The 23,103-nt window shown below is 41.3% G+C and overlaps 1 protein-coding gene across 3 annotated transcripts in view; it reads left to right on the forward strand.

Annotated features, from left to right (window-relative positions):
• The window catches only part of gabbr1b (gamma-aminobutyric acid (GABA) B receptor, 1b), a 275,139-nt gene that overhangs the window by 212,964 nt on the left and 39,072 nt on the right, over window positions 1–23,103 (forward strand). For all 3 annotated transcript variants that reach the window (XM_035992923.1, XM_031278814.2, XM_031278815.2), the window contains exons 15-16: window positions 7,862–7,939; window positions 21,556–21,706. In XM_035992923.1, coding sequence (XP_035848816.1) covers window positions 7,862–7,939; window positions 21,556–21,706 — 229 coding nt within the window. The remainder of the gene's footprint in view (window positions 1–7,861; window positions 7,940–21,555; window positions 21,707–23,103) is intronic.

Genomic DNA, 23,103 nt, shown 5'->3' on the forward strand with positions numbered 1-23,103 from the left:
GAATATTTTGTGAACATTTTAAAGTTTGTTTGGCGTCTGTAGGTGAAAGTATGAAGGAGCTGAAAATTTTGGGAGCGGAAGAAGATTTTAAGGATTTGAAGCATGTTCTCATTGACTTCAATGTTAAAAAAAAGTCATAAAAAGCTGAATATTTTAAAAAGTATAAATAGTAGAAAAAAAGTTGAAGAAGTCCCATCATTAGCTGAAAGAGCTGAACATTTTAAAAGTTGAATGGTTTTAATAGCTGAATGTATGCTGAAGTTACAGAGAGCCAAAAAACGTACGGAATAAGAAGCAGCAGAATAATAAATAAAGAACAGGATAACAATAGTTGGAATGCTGCTGAACAGCATTCCCACTAAATAAAGAACAGGATAACAATAGTTGGAATGCTGCTGAACAGCATTCCCACTAAATAGTTGTTAGGCTTTGAAAAGGACAAGGCAATAGTGGAAGTTAGTTTTCTTCTAAAGGCAGATGCTTCTCTGTCATGTGGTGCAGTTTTGTAACACCACCCAAGATCCACGATCACGAGCCAGAGCGTCAAAAAGTAACGCCTGGAGTGCCAACCAAGTGCGTCTTAATATATGACGCCAAAAGGGAAGCCCCAATGCGTGTGACTAAGACGCTAAAGGAGACTTTTTACGCCAGTAACAGGGGCGTAGCAAGCTTTTCAAAAGTGAGGGGGATGGATGTGATTTGTTTATTAACAATAAAAACAATGGATAATCGTACTGTTTGTTAACATGGGCAAACGGAGCATAATCTAATTACATATGTGCTAATTTGCATAAATAGCACAACAGATCTAAACATTGGGTATAGCCAGGTGAAAATGTCTTGTTGACATATAACAGAAAAAGACTTAATATTAAGGTCTGAATGGAACCCATTTAGGCTACCCATGAGCATTAATACATAGAGGCAGGAATTCGTACTTTAAACCAGCCTTTATTAATTAGCCTATTATTGCAGAGATGGGGTTTGGGGCTGGGTCCGTGGGACGGTTTCTGGGGGTTCACTTTTTATTTTACCTACCTTTTGTCTTCTGCATTCTCCTTACCCTTGTTCTTCCCTCAGACTCATCCCCCAGAAACAGTCCCACTGACTCAGCCCCAAACCCCATCTCTGCAATAATAATACTGGTTTAATACACTCAATAATCAATACTGGTTTAAAGCACTTCTTCCTGCCTCTATGTATTAATGCTCATGGGTAGCCTAAATGGGTTCCATTCAGACCTTTACATTAAGTCTTTTACTGTTATGTCAACAGGACATTTTCACCTGGCTATACCCAATGTTTAGATCTGTTGTGCTATTTATGCAAATTAGCACATACGTAATTATATTATGATCCGTTTATCCGTTTATTATGAATGTTATAACGTAGCTAATGTTACGGAACGTTATACTTCTTACATGGGAAACTACTCGTACATATTAGCTTTCATTTAACGTTGCTAGTTAAGTTAAAAAGGTGCAGTTACCTCCCATCCTGTAGTTAAAACTGATAAACACACCATTTTCTAAATCTCTGCTAACGTTATATATAGCTATATAGCTACAGTAACGACATATAAAAAGAGATGAAAATGCCACCGGATATTAAACTTTACGAACATAAATGGCAAAAGACAACCTAGCTAGCTAGCTAACAGCCTAATGTTAAATGATAGGTTCAGTTAGCTAACGTTAGCTTGGGTTGTATCTACCTAATTACGATAGCAATTTGTACCAGCAGCATTAAAGAGTTAAAGGAGAACTCCGGGCAATTTTTACGTTAATCTTGATCACTATAAGTATGTGAGTACTGTCAATAGCAAAAGAAACGAGCCGAATCGGTGCTAGCTAACTGGAGCTGCTGCAGCTAATGCCGAGAGCTCCCACTTAGCTAAAACGGCAGTTTTGGGGGCATATCATAAAGAGTGCCTTTGTGCCTCTTAACAGACACAAAATGCAATTAAAATGTCTGTGCAACATGAACAGGGCCCTTACATGACAACAAGATGCGTTTTCAACTCAGACATTGTTTAAATTCACCTACCCTGTTAGCTGCGAGCTGCCGTCTGGGATGAATGAGTGTTCAGCCAGACTTCGGTAATAATCATCAAGCAGCAGTTCCCTGTGTATTTGTAGCATATATATCCATTTTGTGTGCGATCCATCTGGCGTTGGTGAATAGTAGTCTCTGCAGTGGTGAACTGTGTGTTAGTTGCCTTAGCCAGGCTAGCAGGGCCGACCGGCATCCTTCTAATTCCTCCCCGCCTTCCTCACCTGCCGCGGCCGACAACAATCCACGGGCGCCCGCTGGTCTGGTGGATGTCCTACAGAGGACAGTTCATGGTTTCGCGGTGAAATTTTTGCGCCGAAAAAAGTTTTCTTCCCCCTCAAAAATATGTAATTGAGTACTGCAGTGGTTATGATCATATCAGTGACTATGTAACTACATGGAAACAGGCCACATGATGCCTGTTTCTTGTAAAGTAACAGCGTTACAGAAGGCTGACTGTAGTCTTGTGCTGAAGTCCCGCAGGAATTCAGTTGTAGCAGGAAAAGGTAAACAGCAGTGTGCAGATCGGAGCGTGGTGTGAGAAGAGTGAAGAGCGGAGGTGTTCACAAGGGAAGACGCTTGGAGTAACCTATGGAGCTAAAGCTAGCCTTCAGTAACGCTATTACTGTACAGGCATCATTTGGCCCGTTTCCATGTAGTTACATAGTCACTGATATGATCATAACCACTACAGTGCTCAATTACCTATTTCTGAGGGGGAAATAAACTTTTTTCGGCGCAAAAATCTTGCCGCGAAAGCATGAACTGTCCTCTGGAGGACATCCACCAGATCAGCGGGCGCCCGTGGATTGTTGTCGGCCGCGGCAGGTGAGGAAGGCGGGGAGGAATTAGAAGGATGCCGGTCGGGCCTGCTAGCCTGGCTAAGGCAACTAACACACAGTTCACCACTACAGAGACTACTATTCACCAACGCCAGATGGATCGCACACAAAATGGATATATATGCTACAAATACACAGGGAACAGCTGCTTGATGATTATCACCGAAGCCTGGCTGAACACTCACTCATCCCAGACAGCAGCTCGCAGCTAACAGGGTAGGTGAATTTAAACAATGTCTGAGTTGAAAACGCATCTTGTTGTCATGTAAGGGCCCTGTTCATGTTGCACAGACATTTTAATTGCATTTTGTGTCTGTTAAGAGGCACAAAGGCACTCTTTATGATATGCCCCCAAAACTGCCATTTTAGCTAAGTGGGAGCTCTCGGCATTAGCTGCAGCAGCTCCAGTTAGCTAGCACCGATTTGGCTCGTTTTTTTTGCTATCGACAGTACTCACATACTTATAGTGATCAGGATTAACGTAAAAATTGCGAGTTCTCCTCGATGTAGAATGCGGTCTGTTAAGACCGCTGCGAAGTATAACACACCGTTGCCATGAAAAACAGAGCGTTGCTATGGACGCAATTCTGTTCACTCAGGCAATATAATCGCTACACACAGCCTACGACGTAGCTACGGCGGCAGTTCGATGCAAGGCGTTTGTGCAAAACTGTGGAAAAACTGCAGAAAAAGTGTGGGTGTTGAACCCTCTCACCAGGAAAAGTGTGGGTGTTAAAACACCCACATCCCCCACGGGTGCGACGCCCCTGGCCAGTAACAAACACCAAAGGACCTGACCAAGCGTTGCTTTTTGACGCTCTGGGAGTGAGAATGTGTTGCAAGAGCAGCATGAATTAGATAAAAAAAAGACAACTTATCCTTTTCTGTAGAACATGGTGTGATGCAGCAGAGTTATTTCCACTGCCAACCTCCTCCTCACTCCACCACGTTTTACAAAATGGTTACAGTATACGTCTGCTGTGAAGGTGTGGAGATTGGCCTGGGCTGATGTTAGATCCACGCCCTGAATTATTATCCCAGTCCAGGCCTGTCACAATGGATAATCTTGTGTTGTCAAAATGGGGATGACAAAAAATACTAAATGATACAGTTAACTTAAATAGTTTGATGTGAGACTGGTAAATTGAGAGGTTGGGCACCCTGTTGCCTTGAACTTTGCAGAATGTAGAACTGTTCAGATGTAAATTTGTGTTATGTCCTGTTTCATTTTGGCAGTCAAATCTTTATCCAATTTGGCAAGCAAGCTTCAAACATTGTCAATTATCTTCCAGCCATTCTGTTTTGGAATCATTCTTTTAATATATTAAGCAGAATACATCTTTCTTGTGAGCATGTATGAGCTCTTTATGCCCACAACAAAGGAACAATAAAGCCAATGACTTTAAAACAAGTAAAGCAATGGATTATATGTGTCAGCTCTGTCAGATTGTTGTTAGTGTCCCTCGATTTTACTCCTGTCTACACCAGACGTGTTTCAATCCCATTTGATGCCTAGATAATACATCTGGCTATCATCCAGAACTCATAGAACTCTGGTTTCAGTGTCCATACAGGCTGCCAACTGTTTGTGTTTTACTCATACAACCCAAGAGTTTTCTAACTTGCAGGTAGTAGTAGTAGAAGTAGTTTTTGTTTTTCTATTGCGAATAGACCATTGCGTGGAGTGCAAGACAATGTAATAGATTTTCATCAACATCATAAATTAAAAGTGAGAGGATCATCATTAGAAAAGTCATGCTCTTATGACCTAAATATATGTGAACAATTCCATGGAAATCCATTCAGTCATTGTGGAGACTTTTCACACAGAACCAATAATGAAAATATCATGCTAGCACTAGAAAAACAAGTCAGTGAATCACTAAAGTTAATAGGTTTCATCCTCTGTGGACCATGACAGTCTGTACAAAATTTAGAGACATTTTAGTATGCACCACAGTGGTGGACCGGCTGTGTGTGGCTAAAAATTTAGCATAAAGCTAGCCTTATTCTTTTTTTCTTTTTTTTAAATGTCTATTTATTGGTATTTTAGAAAGCAAACATATTGCATACAAATTCTATAAAATATTACAGAAATAGTTTTACAACAGCAACATAAACAGACACGAACACAATAGATCCTGTACGATCGATAAAGTGCAAAGCTGCTTGACATCACACCTCAGATAGTTAGATAGCTAAGAGCCAAGGGGATATTTATTGCCTAGCTTCTACTATATCAATTAAGGGTTGCCAAGTCTTACAAAATGCTTCAACAGAACACGCAATGTATATCTGAGTTTTTCCAGTTTTAGGTGCTACATAACGTCTTTGACCAACATAGTGAAGGTGGCAGGTTGTGCCTGTTTCCAGTTCAATAGAATTAATCTACGCGCTAGAAGGGTTATGCATTGTGCTACTGAGAGAAGGGGTCCTGTAAGAGGACTGTCCTCTCCCAGTACTCCAAATACACTCAACACTGGGTTGGGTTTAACTGTGTTCCAGAATATCAGAAAAAGTTTTAAATATTGAGTCCCAAAAACTGGATAACTTTGGGCACAACCAGAATATGTGCCCCAACAAGGCAGGAAATACCCCACACCGGTCCCATAGAGGATTTATATTAGGGTACATTTTAAATAGGTTGACCTTCGAAAGATGGAGACGATGCCACACCCTGGACTGTATCAGACGCTGAGTGCACACCCCTCTGTGACCCCATCCACTGTTCCTTCGTTAAGCCAATGTCACAGAAAATAAAGAATCCACCTGGGTTCTATCAGGTACACTAGGGAAGGTAGTCGTTGTTGATAGCCTTATTCTTTAAATTAATAAACAAATTGAGCTTAGAGAATACAATTGCATGGTAGGTTTCACACGCTATATATTTGTGAAGGGCATCTCAGTTATACTGTTATATCGGCAGGTTATGTCTTGCCAATAGAAACAATAGCCCTCCATTTCAGCAAAGAACCACAAGGGTTGTTGCCCATATGCTTTTTTGAAAGTTGTGGAGAAAGTCTTACAGTATATTTAGCTGCCTCAGTAGAGCATAATAAGTAGATTTTAATAGAGTCATGTTAGTTGACTGTAGTTATGCCTAATTAAGCTATAGCATAAGTTCAGTCAGATAGAGTATTCTTTTGCATGCTTAGGCTCTCTTTATTTCTCACGCATCTGCATTCAGTCCTCACACACATGCTCACTCATTATTCCTTGATTTCCTGTTTAAGTCAATTATCTTATCAGCTGATCTAATCTATCCAATAGCTCAGTGACACAACCATTGTTAGCCTATTATCCTGCAGCTGCCTCTGTTTAAAATTATTCTCTCTCTGCCTCTAGTACAGTCATGCTGCTGTTATGCATGTGGTGTGTTTATGGCTGTTATGCTATTTAAATCTGTTCTGCCCCGCGGTGTTGTTTTCTGTGTAAATCTCACTCGCAAATGACAAACATTCATTTGACCTTTTTCCAGTCTCTTGCCATTATTCGATTCCTCAGCAGAGGAGAAACATCTTCTCCCACTCGTTCTGCTCAGGCATTATCTGCTAAAGTTACTCTAGGTCACTTCATGCAAGTAACAAACTGATCGCCACCATGCAGTCTCCAGCTAACGGCAGCCAAGCTATCCATGCACGCCAAGCTCAGCACCTGGCAAAGCTTCAGCCTCGATCATCAGCATCCGTCATCGCTGCCATGCAGCCGACTCTGCTTTCAATCACGATTCAACCTTAACGTTACATTCATTCTGCGTCCAGCCGCTCAAAACTCTAGCAAGCAGGGAAAGTAAATGCATATAACTGGTGGTTAGTGGTTTGCCTCGCCTATCATTTAGCTGCACTCCTTAATTACTAATTCTCAAGTCACTGTCGACCTCTCTTAGCAAACCCATTTCAGGTCTCCAATGCCTTATGAATAAATAAATGATACGTTAAAAGTGGTGGGTAATGGAGACTCAACTGCTTAAGCCTAATATTGTCCTTCCTGTACACTAGCCATGCTAAATAAGCTCAAACTTGCTAGCCATTCAGGTCACCACTGACCATTAGCATCGCTGGCTGAAGCCTATGTACCTGGTAGAGCAGGCGCCCATAGAGGTTTACTCCCCGACACAGCAGCCGCAGGTTCGACTCCCCCCTGTGGCCCTTTGCTGCATGTCGTGCCCCCTCTCTCTCCCCTTTCATGTATTCAGCTGTCCTATATAAATAAAGGCCTAAAATGCCCCCCCCGAAAAAAAAAGTGGGTGCAGGGTTGATGCCCCTGGGTTGTGCTACTGCATTGGGATATTAAAGTGCTATTACAGCAAACCACATAATGGGCTACAGCTGATGACAGTTTCTCACATGGGCAGTTTCTTTTTTTAATAAAAGAGACTTGCAGGGATCCGTCTGGCCTTGATTTCATTATTAAAATATCTCATGAAGTGTATTGGTTTCTTAGAGCGGAAGAACAAGGATGCAGGACATTTGTCTATCCCGATTTCCCGGGAGAAAAAAAAGAAAATAATGTCAAAAACTTACATTTGTATTTGAGTAAAACCAAAGCTGAATATCATAAGGGTGACCATAACAGGGAGCTGTGTCTTTGTACAAGTGAAGCTGCTGTACTGTTAACATTATCAATGTTGTGTATGGGTTTTATAATCCAACAAGGCTTTGGCCACATGAGCAACTAAAATGTTGAAATATTCCTTAATAGTTCAACATTTTAGTTCATTAATTTCTTTTAATTAAATTCAGTCAAAATTGTATTAAATCATTTACTGGGATAGACATATAACTAGGGCTGGATATTGTTGATATGATACCTGAGTTTCAACACCTCACACACACACATTTCGGTTTATATTAACGTGGGATGCCCAACCCTACCTGGTAACATTCATTACACGCTCTCTCTCTCTCTCTCTCTCTCTCTCTCTCTCTCTCTCTCTCTCTCTCTCTCTCTCTCTCTCTCATACACAGGAGGGAGCTATAAGAAGATTGGATACTACGACAGCACAAAAGGCAATCTGTCCTGGTATGGGAATGACAAGTGGATAGGTAAGAGACATTCATCTTTCTCAGCTCCTTTATTTCCCTCTATCTCACTGTCCATTGCACTCCTTCTACATTCTAATCTCCTGTTTTCTCCGACCCTGCAGCTTCACGCTTTCTGCCTCTAATTCCTCCTCCCTTCCTCCTTTATTGCACTCTCCTCTCTCTCCCTCCCACTCTTTACTTACAAGGTTGTCTGCGAATGTTCATCAATCAGTCAGTCAGGTTTCATTTAGCATGCTAGAAGAGCAACGCTTCTGATAACTTTTCACAGCTCACCAGACACCCAAGTGATGCAGCAGCAAATCGACCCACAGTGAAAGGCTCTGATGGGCCCACGTGCTATGGAGCGACTACTTCATTCCATTCACTAATTAAACAGAAGAACCCCTTCAAAGCCATGACAGCAGTACAATAAATAGAAGATGATAGATGACAGTCTAAACAAAACAGGTGAAAGCAATCTAGGTGGTGGTGTAATAGGATTGGAATGGGCCCCATGACCTTGACTTGTGTGTGTGTGTGTGTGTGTGTGTGTGTGTGTGTGTGTGTGTGTGTGTGTGTGTGTGTGTGTGTGTGTGTGTGTGTGTGTGTGTGTCGTGTGTGTCAGTTCTCCCTCCCTGAGCACTGGAGACCTGCCAACCTTTACACAGTTTGCATAGCATGCACACATTTTGATGTCAAAGTACGCTGTGACGAGTTATTTCTTTAAGTTATTCTCTTGAATAAATGGTGATACTGGTAGTGCATAAAAAGTGGTAGTACAGTGTGAGCTTCTTCTCCATAGTCTGTGTGTTAGCTACAGTAGATGGCGGTCAGCACGCACCCAGTTTGAAAAAGCAGGCAGAAGCACTGACACAGAAGCTATGAAATGTACTGCTGTGGATGGGGGCAGCAGTTTTAAGTGTACGCTATATTTGAGTTGCAATGGCTTGTTGCCACTGTTCCTGTAGGCTCTGCTCGTGCTTGTTGACTCCAGGGAAGTGAAGAGTTCGGTTCTAATGTAGAATATCCAGCGGCAAAAGTGTACTGCTGTTTATTCACACAGAAGTATGTTGAATTATAGTGCACACATTGGGTATGAAGTGCATTCCGCACACAGCAGCGGACTTCAGTGGCCTCCATGTTGAATTCAATTCAATTTTATTCATAGTGTCAAATCATAACTAGAGTTATCTCAGGACACTACAGATAGAGTAGGTCTAGACCACACTCTAACATTTACAAAGACCCAACAATTTCCCACGAGCAAGCATTTAGTGCAACAGTGGCGAGGAAAAACTTCCTTTTTACAGGCAGAAACCTCAGACAGACCCAGGCTCTTGGTGGGCCGCCATCTGCCGCTGCCAGTTGGGACACAGAGACAAAGATATACAGAAAGACGATTCATAATAATTATAGCCATTGGCATGATTCACTTATAGTAACAGTAAAGATAATATATGATACTATGACTAGAAATAATAATAATTGTAGCAGTGCAGGGTGTTGAGCAGGACCACAGCAGCAGCTGCCATAAACGGTCCACCTGAACCACCATATCTCGAGACATGCGAAGGACAGACACCCAAACACAGAATTCTTGCTTTATAGGTAGATACATAAGGAGGAATGTAATTGCTTCTAACAGTTATGTTCTTATTCAGCCTGTATTGTTATTAGATCATTATACCATTAAGTAACAACCTACCTATAAAATGAACAGCTGTATTAACCAGCTCAAAAAAATAAATGTCACCGTAGCCACAGCATAGTATGTTGCTGGTTAGGGTTCGACAGCTAAAAACAAAAACATGACCCAGGCACGGGAGCTGGATGTGACAGTAACAGTATTTTTCCGTAATTTTAAATTATAAAATGGGTAGCTCAAATCAAGCAATCTGATTGGTTCATAACTGTGACATAATAACCACATACAACGGCTATAATTCAAATTCCTTTGCACAATAAGTATCACTCCGCGTCTGAGAAAAAAACATTAGAAAACAATCAGCCAAGTACCTCTGTAAGTGTATGCTATATTTAGAATATTTTCACCGCTTTACCTTAACGTCAGACAGCCCTTTGCTGTGGGGAACTGAAGCCGTTATCTATGCTCTCTATGCTTTTTTTAATTAACTAAAATGAAGAACATCTCTGATACAAGCCTAATATCAGTCATCTAGGCAATAGGGTCAGGAAGGCCTAATGGTCTGCTTTAATTCTTGGAAGGACCACTGTATCCAGTATTACTCCAAAAGGTTATGTTGATGCAACTGGATCAAAGAGCATCTAAAGTGCACTGATAATGTTTCAAAAATCTTGGACCAATAGTTATGAAGAGATGGGCAAGACCAAAATTTCAATTCAATTTTCAATTAAATTTTATTTATAGTATCAAATCATAAGAGTTATCTCAGGACACTTTACAGATAGAGTAGGTCTACACCACACTCTATAATATACAAAGACCCAACAATTCCAGTAATTCCCCCAAGACAAAGCATTTAGTGGCGAGGAAAAACTCCCTTTTAGGAAGAAACCTCGGTGGTGAGAAAAACGTCCTTTAAGGGAGAAACCTCGGACAGACCCAGGCTCTTGGTAGGCGGTGTCTGACGGTGCCAGTTGGGGGTGTGATGAACAGTGGCAATAATAGTCACAGTAAAGATAATGGAACAGTGACTAGAAATAGTAGTTGTAGTAGTTCATGACATAGCAGGGCACTGCAGGGCACTGCAGGGCATAGCAGGACATAGCAGGGCACTGCAGAGCTTAGCAGGGTGTAACAGGGCATAGCAGGGCACGCAGCAGGACCACAGCGACAGCTGCAACCATGATTTAGGTGCCACCCTAATCCAAGGAAACATGCTGGATGAAAAAAAAAAAAAACATAGGGACTGCGGGGAATAAGCTCCCCAGAGCTAGCATTTCTGGGACATGGATGCACACAGATAGAAAGAGAGAGGAGAGAGAAGCTCAGTGTGTCAAAGGAAGTCCCGCGGCAGTCTAAAACTATAACAGCATAATTAAGAGAGACAGGTTAAGGAGAGGAGCCTGGTCGGGCTAGAACTCTCCCCCGCCGGATTGGGCTGTACTGGCCTGCCTCCCTCTACTTTGATTATATGGTAGATGAATCTGACGACTATGAAGAGAAGCAGAGAAGAGAAGGGGTGCCGCGTCTGCAAGCACACACCCTCCCCCGCCAGTCTGGCTGAACGCTGCAACTCCTCACTCCCTAACTATAAGCTTTATCGAAGAGGAGAGTTTTAAGTTTATCTATCTAATCATTAAGGCAGGAGCTTGTCAACATCTGTCACAAACACGGATAATATCAGGATAAATTTGAGTATGAGGTTTTGTCCAGTAAGTGCGGTGTATAATTTTACATTGGATTAGACCATGTCAACGTTAAGGAAAAACTCAGGAGCGGCACAACTCATTTCACATTGTGAAGAAGATTCGGGAGACTTGATTAATTACACAGAAGCATCTAATAAACACTCAATTGAGAAAATAATTTAGGCAGGCAGTACAGTTTAACCACGATGTGTTATGGTGTCGTTCCGTCCCAACCCTCTGAAGTTCCTGTAGGTGTGAAGGAGTATTAAAACTCATGCTGGAGGCATTAAGTTTAGCTGAACCTTTAAGGTAAACAAATGTGGCAGTACGCGAGTGTCCTATAACACTCGAGAAGCTAAAAAAAAAAATGTCCGACAATGCCACTCGGGATAGGCCCAAGACCTTTAAAAAGCACACAGGTTTGTTCTCAAAATCAGGGGTCAGAGACAATAAAGTAATTATAAAAATATACAATTTTATTTAGTTAAATATGTTTGAAATAGCAATATCTTTTCTGTTAACAGGGTAAGTGATTAGAAAAATAAACAAAACAATTAAAATCAATAAACCACCATGCATAATGAAAAAAAGAAAGAAAAACCAAACAAAATGAACCAAAATCATACCATGCAAGAGATACAGTTAATATACAACATTGATCTAAAACAATCCTTTTGTACGGTTATCTGAATTTTCCAACCCTTAGCCTATACTCCAGGAGAGCTACATCCGCTCCAACACCAATCAGTCCAGAACGCTCTATTCTGGATATAGCCTAGAGAGTGCTGGATAGCACTCTCTAGGCTATATCCAGAATATTTTTACCGGAATCCAGAACATTTTTACCGCAAACAGCATCAGCGGGGGAAGAACGCGCCGGAGAGTACTGGCCCTTTAATTAGTTGTGGCACCACGATAGCCCCGCAGCAGCATGTATAAGGCTGCAGCCCGGTCCAGCGATTAACAGGACACGCCGCCCTCAGACCCTGGCGGAGGCACCCACTCCACACACGCATCCCACCTTTCCCAATCAAAGGGGATGAGCCCCAGGTGTGCTGGTGCGCACTCCCATGCACAGGTAAGAGGGTGGGGAAAACCTCATCCTGTCACACAAAGTATACCTTAATATTGTGTGTGCCCAAATATCTTAGCACAGACAAAATGTGTTACAGTATGTGTTTAACTTCCTCCATGACCTTAGCAGGATGAGCAGCACTGTCTTATCATATAGGTGCTACATCTCCCATCTTCCATAAAGGCACAAAGTACTACTCTGCCTGAAAAGGTTATGAGGTTATGTCGGACTCTGACCTGAATGAGACCTGGCTACCACTGTCTAAACTTACATAGCATGAGTTCGTAAGCTGGTAATTCCACCACAGTCAATACCATAAAGCGTGCACCTGGAGGAGAATATTGTTAATTTCTTCGTCTATATCCTACTCCAATGATGCTGTGACAGCTAACAATGACAAACAAAATTATCTCATATCCACATGAAATGATACCTTTTGACGTAGTGGTAATAAAAAAAACATCAATTCAGGGGCTTATATGTAAGTATGTCATTAACACAAAGGGAAAATAGGTGGACAACTGGACAAAGCTGGAAATGAAGCATCGCAGCCACTGTTATGAGTTATGAGTTATGGTCATTCTGACAAACAGAGGTTAACAAAGACACTACACGTTAAAGTCAAAAAACTTGAGCTGGACACTGAAATTTGTGTAAAAACACCAGCTAGTGTGAAGCTAACATTAGTTAATGCTAACTTTAGTGCTAGTGATGCTTCATTTCCAGCTTTGTCCAGCTGTCCACCTATTTTCCCTTTATGTGTTAATGACAAAAAAATGACACTGCGAGGATAATGTCCCAAAGTATCTATTCAAAAATGCTAATATCTTTCACATGTCTTACGGAGCGGACGCCATGCTGACTGCCGAGTGAATACTGTGGTGCACGCATTCAAAGTCGTACGTGGAAGTGGGAGAAGTCATTGTTCCTGTTGAACTGCACAATCTGGCACAGTTTATTGCTTTAATAGTGTAATTGGTACCACGTGTTGTCCAAAACAGTTTTTTAAATGGAACTTTGTCACTGGCATCAGTTTATTTAGTAAAAATCACATGTACATGGTGGATAGAAAGCATTCAGTCATAGTTCTCACAGTAACACAATTTCCTGAAGGCAACATGACTGAGGAGAGTCTTCTGCCTTCTTTGTTAGGCTGTCACTCATAATTCCACGCCCCTCTGAGTTGAAGCCACGCCCCTTACGCAAAATCGGGGGCAAAATTCTGAAACTGAAAAAAACTGATCTGAAACTGAAAAAAAAAAAAAAGATTTGAAGCCGTAAAAAAAATAAGTTTTGAATCTGAAAACATGAAATGTGGAACTGAAAACAAATATAAAAGTGAAAAATGAAAATTAATAATTTATTCAAAATAATTCCAGAATTTAATCTAAATTTTATTCAAACCGAAAGAAAAATTGGTACACTTATTTTTAGTTTGAATACATGGTTTTATTTTCAAAGTTTTAGACCAAAACTTACATTTTCAATTTCAAGCTTTAGTTTTTCAACTATATATATTTTTTTCAAATTAACAAAACATTTGGCCCTGATTTAGCTCCATAGGCTTACAGCCTGAGAGGGAATTTGAGAACTTGTGTCCTGGACAAAGATACTTACCTGTAGATATCTAAAAAAAAAAAAAAAAGAAGAAAAACAAAGAGCTGAAATCTGTTGGAAGGATGCAAAGTTGCTCTCAATATACAAACCATTAAATTACTTAGGGTTCATGTGTCATGACAGTGTCATGTGTTCATGACAGTGTCATGTCACTCTTATGTAGATACCTTAAAGTAAAGGGTTACCGAAAATTGTAAAGAAAAGGTTCATTTAACATAAGTTCAAGGATATTATTGAGAAAACTGAAAAATATTGATTAGAGGTTAAGTGTCATCACAGTCGATCTTTTGGAAGGGCGGCCCTCCTCAAGTCTGGTAATAAAGTCAACTGCAGCAGCTGGATCAGTGAACTTTGATTGATACTCAACTAGGCCGTGTAGAAGAGGCAAAATTTGACACCTAGGCAGGTGTGCAGAAGGCTCTTAAGAGCTTCCAAACTGGATGCTTCTTGGCAAAGGCAGGGAAGATGGACAGTCTCTTGCCTTGGTGCAGGAGAGAGGCAGCTTCCCCCGGCCGCATATTACTTTACTTCTAAAATAGTTAATAGATTACTTTCTAATGTAACAAATCTAATACGGATAATAATGTTTAATATCCTCTTATACATGCTCTTGTGTTGTTCTTTACCATAGCATAACTAAGACTATACAAGTGTTAAAAAAATGGACTACGTCAAATTATTCCATTTCTCCTACCCCCATGACGAGTTGTCTGGTTGATGCAAGGTCGGGGCTCCGCCGAGGCCTGCCTTCGTAGGGATACATACTTTTAGGCCAGGTCTTGGAGGTTCCCAGAGTTCTTTTTATGCTGCTAAGAATATAGTCTGATAGAAATGTTAAGTTTAAGTTCTTTTATGTGACATAGCTCTGTTAATGGTATTGTTAGCTAACGAGTGATGGTCAAAGTCACTATTTACGATTTACTTCTTTCTTTGTTTTTGAGGGGAATAAGACATGAGCTTCCTTCATGAGGAATACAAATCCCAACGTGACAGAAAGTGTGGTACTGAAGGTTAATTAGTTCAGCTTCGCCTGATAACAGCTGGCATTAGCTGGTTCAGGGCTCCAAGGCTGCTATATATAGATATATACAGTACCAGTCAAAGGTTTGGACACACTTTCCCATTCACTTGAATTAGAAAGTGTGTCCAAACGTTTGACTGGTACTCATATATATATATATATATATATATATATATATATACACATACATACATACATACATACATACATACATACATATATATACACTTTAAAGTAGTATTTCCATGAAAGTAAGAAATTAAATAACTTCTGACTTCACTTGGCAGAGCTTCAGGAAATGTGACCACCCCAATGTGTCCAGCCAGTCTCCCCCCTAAGTTCTAAATAACCAAAACGTTCTATTCATTTTAGTGCGGTATGATTCAACACTATCTTAAGGTATAGGAGTTGGTGTGGCCGGGTTGGAACAGTGGGTAGAGCAGGCACGTATACTGAGAGGTTTATTCCTCGACACAAAGTTGCAGGGTTCGAATCCGACTTGTGACAATTTCCTGCATGTCTTTCCCCTCTCTCTCTCACCTAGCTGTCCTATCAAATACAGTTAGAAAAGCCCAAAAAATTATCTTATAAAAAAGGTATAAGAGTTGTTCTTTTATCATCCCGTATTCCCCACCAATCCGCTGCTGTGTTTGTTGACATATCAGATGTGAAGACACAAGCCAAGCTGTAATGTCTGCTGGTAGGGTTTGACGTCACTCTTGTCTACTGTCCGCACTGATACATTACTGGCTGTGTGGCAGACACTATTTTTTGTAACCAAGCCAACAGACTGCAAGGTCATCCTAGTGGCCTCTTGCTCCGATTTGACAAGACCCGAGGGAGGGCCGGAGAAAATGTCGACCTCCTGTGTCTTTGGTGTTTGACCCTGCGCTCATGCGGCTCTGAGTGGGACTGTCAGGGCCATCTGGACGGCGTTTGGAAGTCAGCAGATGCTCTTGGACAGTGGACGGGCTGATTAATACGGTACAAGAAGCCAGTTTCATGTGTGTGACAGCTAGTCACCCCAAGGCATGGGTGGTCTGCAGCATCCTTCCTGGCAGTGAACTCCAAAAATAGCCAGGATGGTGACATGACAGAATTAGGCCTCCTCAAGGTGACCAGGACTTGGTTGTAGAGTAGTTGCTACGTGCTGATGTGTCACAGCTCTGGCTTCATATTATTTCTCTCCCCCAAATCCCATTCTCTTCTTCCCTCTTGCCTTGTTTCCTCCTTCTCTACTTCCCCTTCCTTTCTTTACAATCCATTCTTCCCTCATCCCTTCTTTATCTTCTTGTCTCTTTGTTTCTTTCTTACCCCTCTCATGCCTTCTTTCTTCTCCTCCATTCTTTCGGTCTCCTTGGCAACCACTGCTGCATCACTGCCTCTCTCATATTGCCTTGGTAACCATTATAGGGCCAGTCGCCATGGTAACGCACTGTCCCGATTCCACCATCAAGGGCAGGGGGAGATATAAGTGTTGGAGAACACATTTTCCCAAAGGACACACACACACACACACACACACACACACACACACACACACACACACACAGTATCTTAGTATCTATATTGACAAGGCATTGCTGTTGTACACAGGGTGAGGAAAATGTCATGTAAAATGCAGAAGAGAGGCAAATCAAGAGTCTACAGCCATGCTAGCGGTGGTGCTTTGAGCTAAATGCAAACATCTGCATGCTAACATTCTCACAATGAATTCAGAAATCAGAAAAGGAAATATATAGAAAAATAGCTCTTTAGTATAAGAAAAAGGATGCTGAATGGGTTAACACAATAATGACATTGCTAACATACTGATGTTAACCATGTTCACCACATCAACCAAGATGGCTGACGCACTTTATTAGCTCTGATAGTGACAATAAAAGAGCTAGCTTTACTTTTTCCGTTTCTCCCCTTCACAATAACAGCCTGATTTAAAGTATGACCACTGAAGTCAGTGGCAAACTGTCTGCAGTGGGAGTCTATTTGGAAATTAATACCTCTGCTGTATATTTCACCATGTGTGTTTCTGAGCGCGGATGCTACTGCAATGTTACGTTTTTTAAGAATACATTTTATCACAGCTACTTTAAATTACTGTGGTGCATACCCTGTTAATAAAGACATATTGATCTACAGTATCTCACAAAAGTGAGTACACCCCTCACATTTTAGTAAATATTTCATTATATCTTTTAATGGGACAGCACTGAAGAAATTACACTTTGCTACAATGTAAAGTATTAAGTGTACAGCTTGTATAACAGTGTAAATGTGCTGTCCCCTCAAAATAACTCAACACACAGCCATTAATGTCTAAACCGCTGGCAACAAAAGTGAGTACACCCCTATGTTAAATTCCCATAGAGGCAGGCAGATTTTTATTTTTAAAGGCCAGTTAATTCATGGATCCAGGATACTATGCATCCTGATAAAGTTCCCTTGGCCTTTGGAATTAAAATAGCCCCACATCATCATATACCCTTCACCATACCTAGAGATTGGCATGGTTTTATGTCAGTTAGCCTAATAGCTGGTTTGATTTGCATTGAGAGATGATTTTATGGAAAGTACCCCATGTCAATCTCTAGGTAGTATATGTTAGGTCTAAAAGCTGTTTCTAGTGGTCCTGCTTTTAATGATAAACCGTTAGAAGTTGAGGGCAAGAGGTGATGAATTTTATTTCAAACTGTTATAATTTTATCATTAAAGAAGCTCACGAAGTCGTCACTACTCAGAGTTATAGGAATAGATGGTTCAATAGAGCCATCAGCCTGGCTACAGTGCTGAAAAGAGACCTGGGGTTGTTCTTATTTTCTTCTATTAATGATGAGTAATAGGCTGCTCTGGCATTTCTGAGGGCCTTTCTATATGTTTTCAGACTGTATAGCCAGTCCAAACTAGATTCTTCCAGATTGGTGGAATGCCATTTACTTTCAAGTTTTCGCAAGGTTTGTTTTAATTTGCGGGTTTGGGAGTTATGATGCTAGGTTGTTGTGTCTTTTGGTCAGTTTTTCCTTTATGTTCTTGCTCCTGTTGTCCTATTGTGTTTTTTTCTTTTTTTTTTTCAAGTTTACTTGTAATTCCAATTTATTTTCCTCACTTTTAATGCATCCCATAATATAGCTGGGTTTGTCTCACTATTAATGTGATTCTCTAGATACCCCTTGAATATCAGGGGTTGATTTGCTCAACAGCCTATTAATATTCCTCTGTTCAATCTCCATATTGTATCTTTCTGTCAGCAACTTTAAAGCTATAGTGCGTAGTTTCTGTCTCCCCCATGAGGAATTCTAAGTAATGAAAACAAAACTGTTGTTACATCCACATGATACAAGCCTTCCGTAATCACGCACCACCCCTCCCCCTCCTCCACGCAGTTGCTAGTAACCAAGGAGGACACAGAGGATTAAAAAAACATTGACTCTTCAGAAGAGGTCATTATCTTCACTCAATTTTCAGCGAGCAAAAGTCACTGGAAGACACAATCTTCTGAACATAGCCATACTGAGAAATACAGAGAGAGTTGTGTGAAGCTGATAGTCTTAATTAGCTTTGTATCAACTCATTTGGCAATGGCTTGAACGTAACGGACGTTCATTAATACAAAAAAGTTACGCATTAAAGCTTTAAATAAACCTTTAGGTAAATGGTGCTATGATCGGACATGCCAGCCACTCCTATTTATCATCCATGTATTATATTCCTATCATCTTTCAGTATGAGAGAAGAGTCTGTTCTAGAGTAAATAGTATGTTGCTGAATAATGACTCTCTGCAAAGGATTAAGGTCCGTCCACACATTGAAAAAGTCTATTTCTTCCCATGCTTTTTTTCAACAACTTGGTTTATTTTGCTATAGTTGTGTCAAGGTCATAGTCCACTCCTCTGTATAGGGTCTCCTCCACATACATATACCCTCAGCTTCTACATACAGCTAAAGTGTGCTCTTGTATGGTTATTGAAGTGGGACTTATAACAATCTCAGCTTTTCCTTTTTTAGTTTTAAGTTTGGTCTGTTACGGATTGATGAGGCTTGGACCCAAATGCAGAGTTTGATATTTATTAATGAAGACCAAAAACGAAGAGGATTGCAGAGCAAAACTTGCAAACAGGTAGTCCAAAAAGCACGCAGGCCAGGAAGCAAGGAAGCCAGGACACAGCACCGAGCACTCTGGGCCGCTGCACAACACCGAGGGCTGCAGCCTGCTGCACAACACCGAGGACTCAGGTAGACTGACAGGCTTGGACAGGAAGGCTGGTTGGCTGCAGAAGCTCTGGAAGGCTGAGCCGCTGAGGCTAGGGAGGACTGGTTCGCTGAGGCTCTGGAGGACAGACTGGCTTGGAGACACGGAGGCCAAATTCCTACTCCGTAGCCTGCTAGCGCACCTACATCAGGTGCCTAGCAGGGGCGGGGTCCTCCTCATACAGACAGTGAAAAAATCTGATCATGAATTTTCCATCAGAGTCCAATGGGTGAAGGTGAGGCTCAAAAACTGCTGGGTCCATTTGTGGTTGGATCATTCTGTTACGGATTGATGAGGCTTGGACCGAAATGCAGAGTTTGATATTTATTAATGAAGACCAAAAACCAAAAACCAAAAACGAAGAGGATTGCAGAGCAAAACTTAAACAGGTAGTCCAAAAAGCACACAGGCCAGGAAGCAAGGAAGCCAGGAACGATCAGACACACAGTACACCACTCGACAAAACACGAAAAACAGAATAGTATCTGAAACCACAGAATAGTATCCGAAACCACAGAACAGTACCTGACAACACAGAACAATGATCCAACAACAGACAAAGACAGCACAGAAACTAAATACACAGGGTAATGAGGTAACAAGGGACAGTAGTGTTGACGAACTTTTTAGTTCGAAGTTTAGTCCTCCAAAAAGAGGTGTCATCAACCCTTATTATATGTTGACTCTCTTTTTGTTTTGAGGGGGAAAGCCTTCCAGAAAGTAAGGGTCCCCAGCTATTAACAAGATTTAACCCATAAGGAGTTAACTTTCCCATACTAGACCCGTAAGCATCTGTGTTTCAGTCCCTTTTAGGCTAAAAAGACAATCACCTGAACCACCTCCCTCTAGCAATTCTAGTTCTTGCAGCAGTCCTCTAGCACACCTATTTGTCCCGAGGTTCATTCTCCTCTGGTGCGTTCCAAGCCGCTGTCTCTGTTGACTGGAGCCTTTCAAGGAGGGCAGAGCCTCCAGTGCCGCAGGAAATTCCGCCGGATGCATGTATTTTCCGTTTCCTTCCCCTATCTTTGTGTTGGCATTCTAAACTCCGGTGGATTAATGAGTACTATGGTTAACAGCTCCTCAGATCTCTGCAGGATAAATCCAGACAGCTAGCTATAGTCCAATCTCGAAAATCGAGTTTTCTCTCGCACAACTATTTTGCAGCGGCTCTGTGTGGAGTTTAGCACCGCCCATGACGATTCTGATTGGTTTAAAGAAATGCCATTAAACAAGAGCACGTTTTCCTCCCATCCCCGAATGCTGTGTGGAGTAGCTACCCTTTTAGAGATTTATACCACAGATGATAATTTAATTTTTTTTTATATTGCCATTTTTAATTATACACGCAAATCTAAAACATATGAGCATGCATTCCTCATGTTAGTACAGCCTTATTTGACAGACCTTTATTATACCAATGTTTAATAAAGGTAGATAAATGGCTCATGAATAATGTAAAGTAGAGGTCAATGAATTAAATGAACCGAGAAGTGTTTTTCTCAGTCCTGAACTGTGTCTGTGTACCCGTTAGTGCTGGTTGTGAACTGAACGTTAAATAAACCTTGGTAATGGAGCCACACACTAAGTGACTGATTTACAACAAACATCAATGGGACATTGGAGGCTGACCCCTATTTTCCACCAGGCGCGTCTGCGTTCCGGAGGCGCCGGCCCCAGCAAGCAATGACGGCTATTCAAGTCAGTGCTGGATATTCGTCAACCCGTGTCGCAGCACGTCCCAGAAGCATGCGTGAATTAGCTCTTTGCTCCACTTAAGATACGTGCCAGGTCTATTTTCAAGTGAGCCGCCGGGCATTCGAGCAGCCGGGCAGGAAGTGAAACAGCGAGTGTATGCAGTAAATTTAGCAAAACACTCGAAAAATATCGATGGTGTCTCCTCTACACCATGGATGACGAGAGATTCATCTTTGAGGTGGAAAAACATAAAACAACATCACAGATCCTTTTTACAGACAACTCCAGAAAAGAGAAGGCATGGAGTTTAGTTACAGGAGAGCTTGGAGTGGAAGGTAGATACTAGCTTAATAAACAAGTGATTGTTCTTTCAAGTAGCCTACTTGTAGAGATAATAAATCTGCGAGCAGGCAGGCAAATCTCCGCTTCCGAGACACTCCCGGTGTGGTATGGCACGTGGCGGAGGACGGAACAAAACCACGGTGCAGCCAGAACGCATCACAGACGCGCCCGGTGGAAAATCCGGATGAGGCATGGATGGACACTCATTGATAGTTAGACCTGTCGTCAGAGTGAACACTGGGATGCATTAAGCTTTTGTGTTTCTGTAGTCTCGTCATCCTTCTCATCCTCTCCTCTGTGTTTTCTAGGCTTAGGACCGCCTGCAGACCAGACGGTGGTCATCGAGGAGTTTCGCTACCTGTCCCAGAAGATCTTTGTGTCCGTGTCTGTCTTTGCTGGGTTGGGAATCCTGCTGGGAATCATCTGCCTCACCTCCAACATCTACAACAGCAATGTCAGGTACAAAAGCTCACCTTTACTAGAAATCGATCGAGATAAAAATCAAGTTCAAAGTTGCACCAAAACATCAGACACACCCTGTGTCTAGAGACTAGCTGGTGAACACATATTTTCTTTAAACCAGTGCCAAAAGGTTGGACTGAAGCCCCTTTCAGACGTGAAATACACAGCATTGCTTCATCTACCTGTTAAACTGATGTCTAGTTCTTATTCAGACACATGTAGTTTATGTTACTGTTCATGACATGGTAGGGCCTTTAAACGTTATGACAGCAATACAAGGAGGAAGAGTGTTTTCTGTTCTCTCTTAGAATCAGAACCAGAATCACAATAAACTCTAATAGTACAGGCATTGTGCAACATGACCCCACACAAATTGCAACAGAAACTTTTTCAACTGATCTAGTCTCATAGAATTCTCCTCTATAACATATTTAAAGTCCTAAGAGATCTTAGTAGTGGAAAGTATTGAAAAATACTGAAGTCGGTGATTTCACCTTGAAACTTCCCCAGTTGATTATTTACATTCAGACAATAGTTTTTTGTATTACAAGTTTTCTGAACTTTAATGTTTAACTATATAAATGAGACATTATCTAATTAAATATGTGTTAATTTGCATAAATAAAGGTGTTTCTGTATTTTTCAACTTGGACCCTATTTTCCCATGCATTGGTGTCTAAGTGACTAATGTGAACAAAAATCTTTGAAATATTAAAGTCTTTTGAAATCTTTGGTCCAGTATTGAGTGAGAACCCTGTAACCGGCAGTCACGAACCGGGCGGCAATGGGAAATGCACACTGCCTGCTCGCACACTGCATGGGAAATGCACACTGTCAGTTAAAAGTGCTGTTTCTGCCACTGACAGGCTCTGAATATGAAGTGTCTGACAACATTATGGAAAGGATCACTACAGAGATAGACATTTTTGTTAATAAGGAAAATCCTTTTTGTTTAATATGAAATAGCCCCGAAATCATCATCTCCACTTATTCATTACCGTTAACGTCACGTCTTCAAATTCAAACTGCAACAAACTTCCGCAGTCCTTCTCCTAGCCTGTTCAATAATGTGATCCAACGTCAATACATGGCCAAGTAATTGACTTCTGCTCTTCTTGCCTTTTTTTACATTTATGCAGACTCTCATTAGGGCATTTATGTTTCAGAGCATTGCATTTAACATCTGGAATACCAAAGCCTCTTATCTTTGTTACGTAGTTGGCTATTTTGTATTTAATGCTAGTCAGCCATCCACTGAGGCCTGAAGAGCTCCCCCCAAAACTTCAGAAATGGGTGTGCCTTGATAAGTGCATCGTTTCTGTAAACTTTGTTGGCTCTTTCGGTTTCAACAGAGAATCGTGGAATGACGAATTTGTTTGGCCATGGCATCCTTT

Source organism: Sander lucioperca, chromosome 16 (assembly GCF_008315115.2).
Source record: "Sander lucioperca isolate FBNREF2018 chromosome 16, SLUC_FBN_1.2, whole genome shotgun sequence".
NCBI lineage: Eukaryota > Metazoa > Chordata > Actinopteri > Perciformes > Percidae > Sander > Sander lucioperca.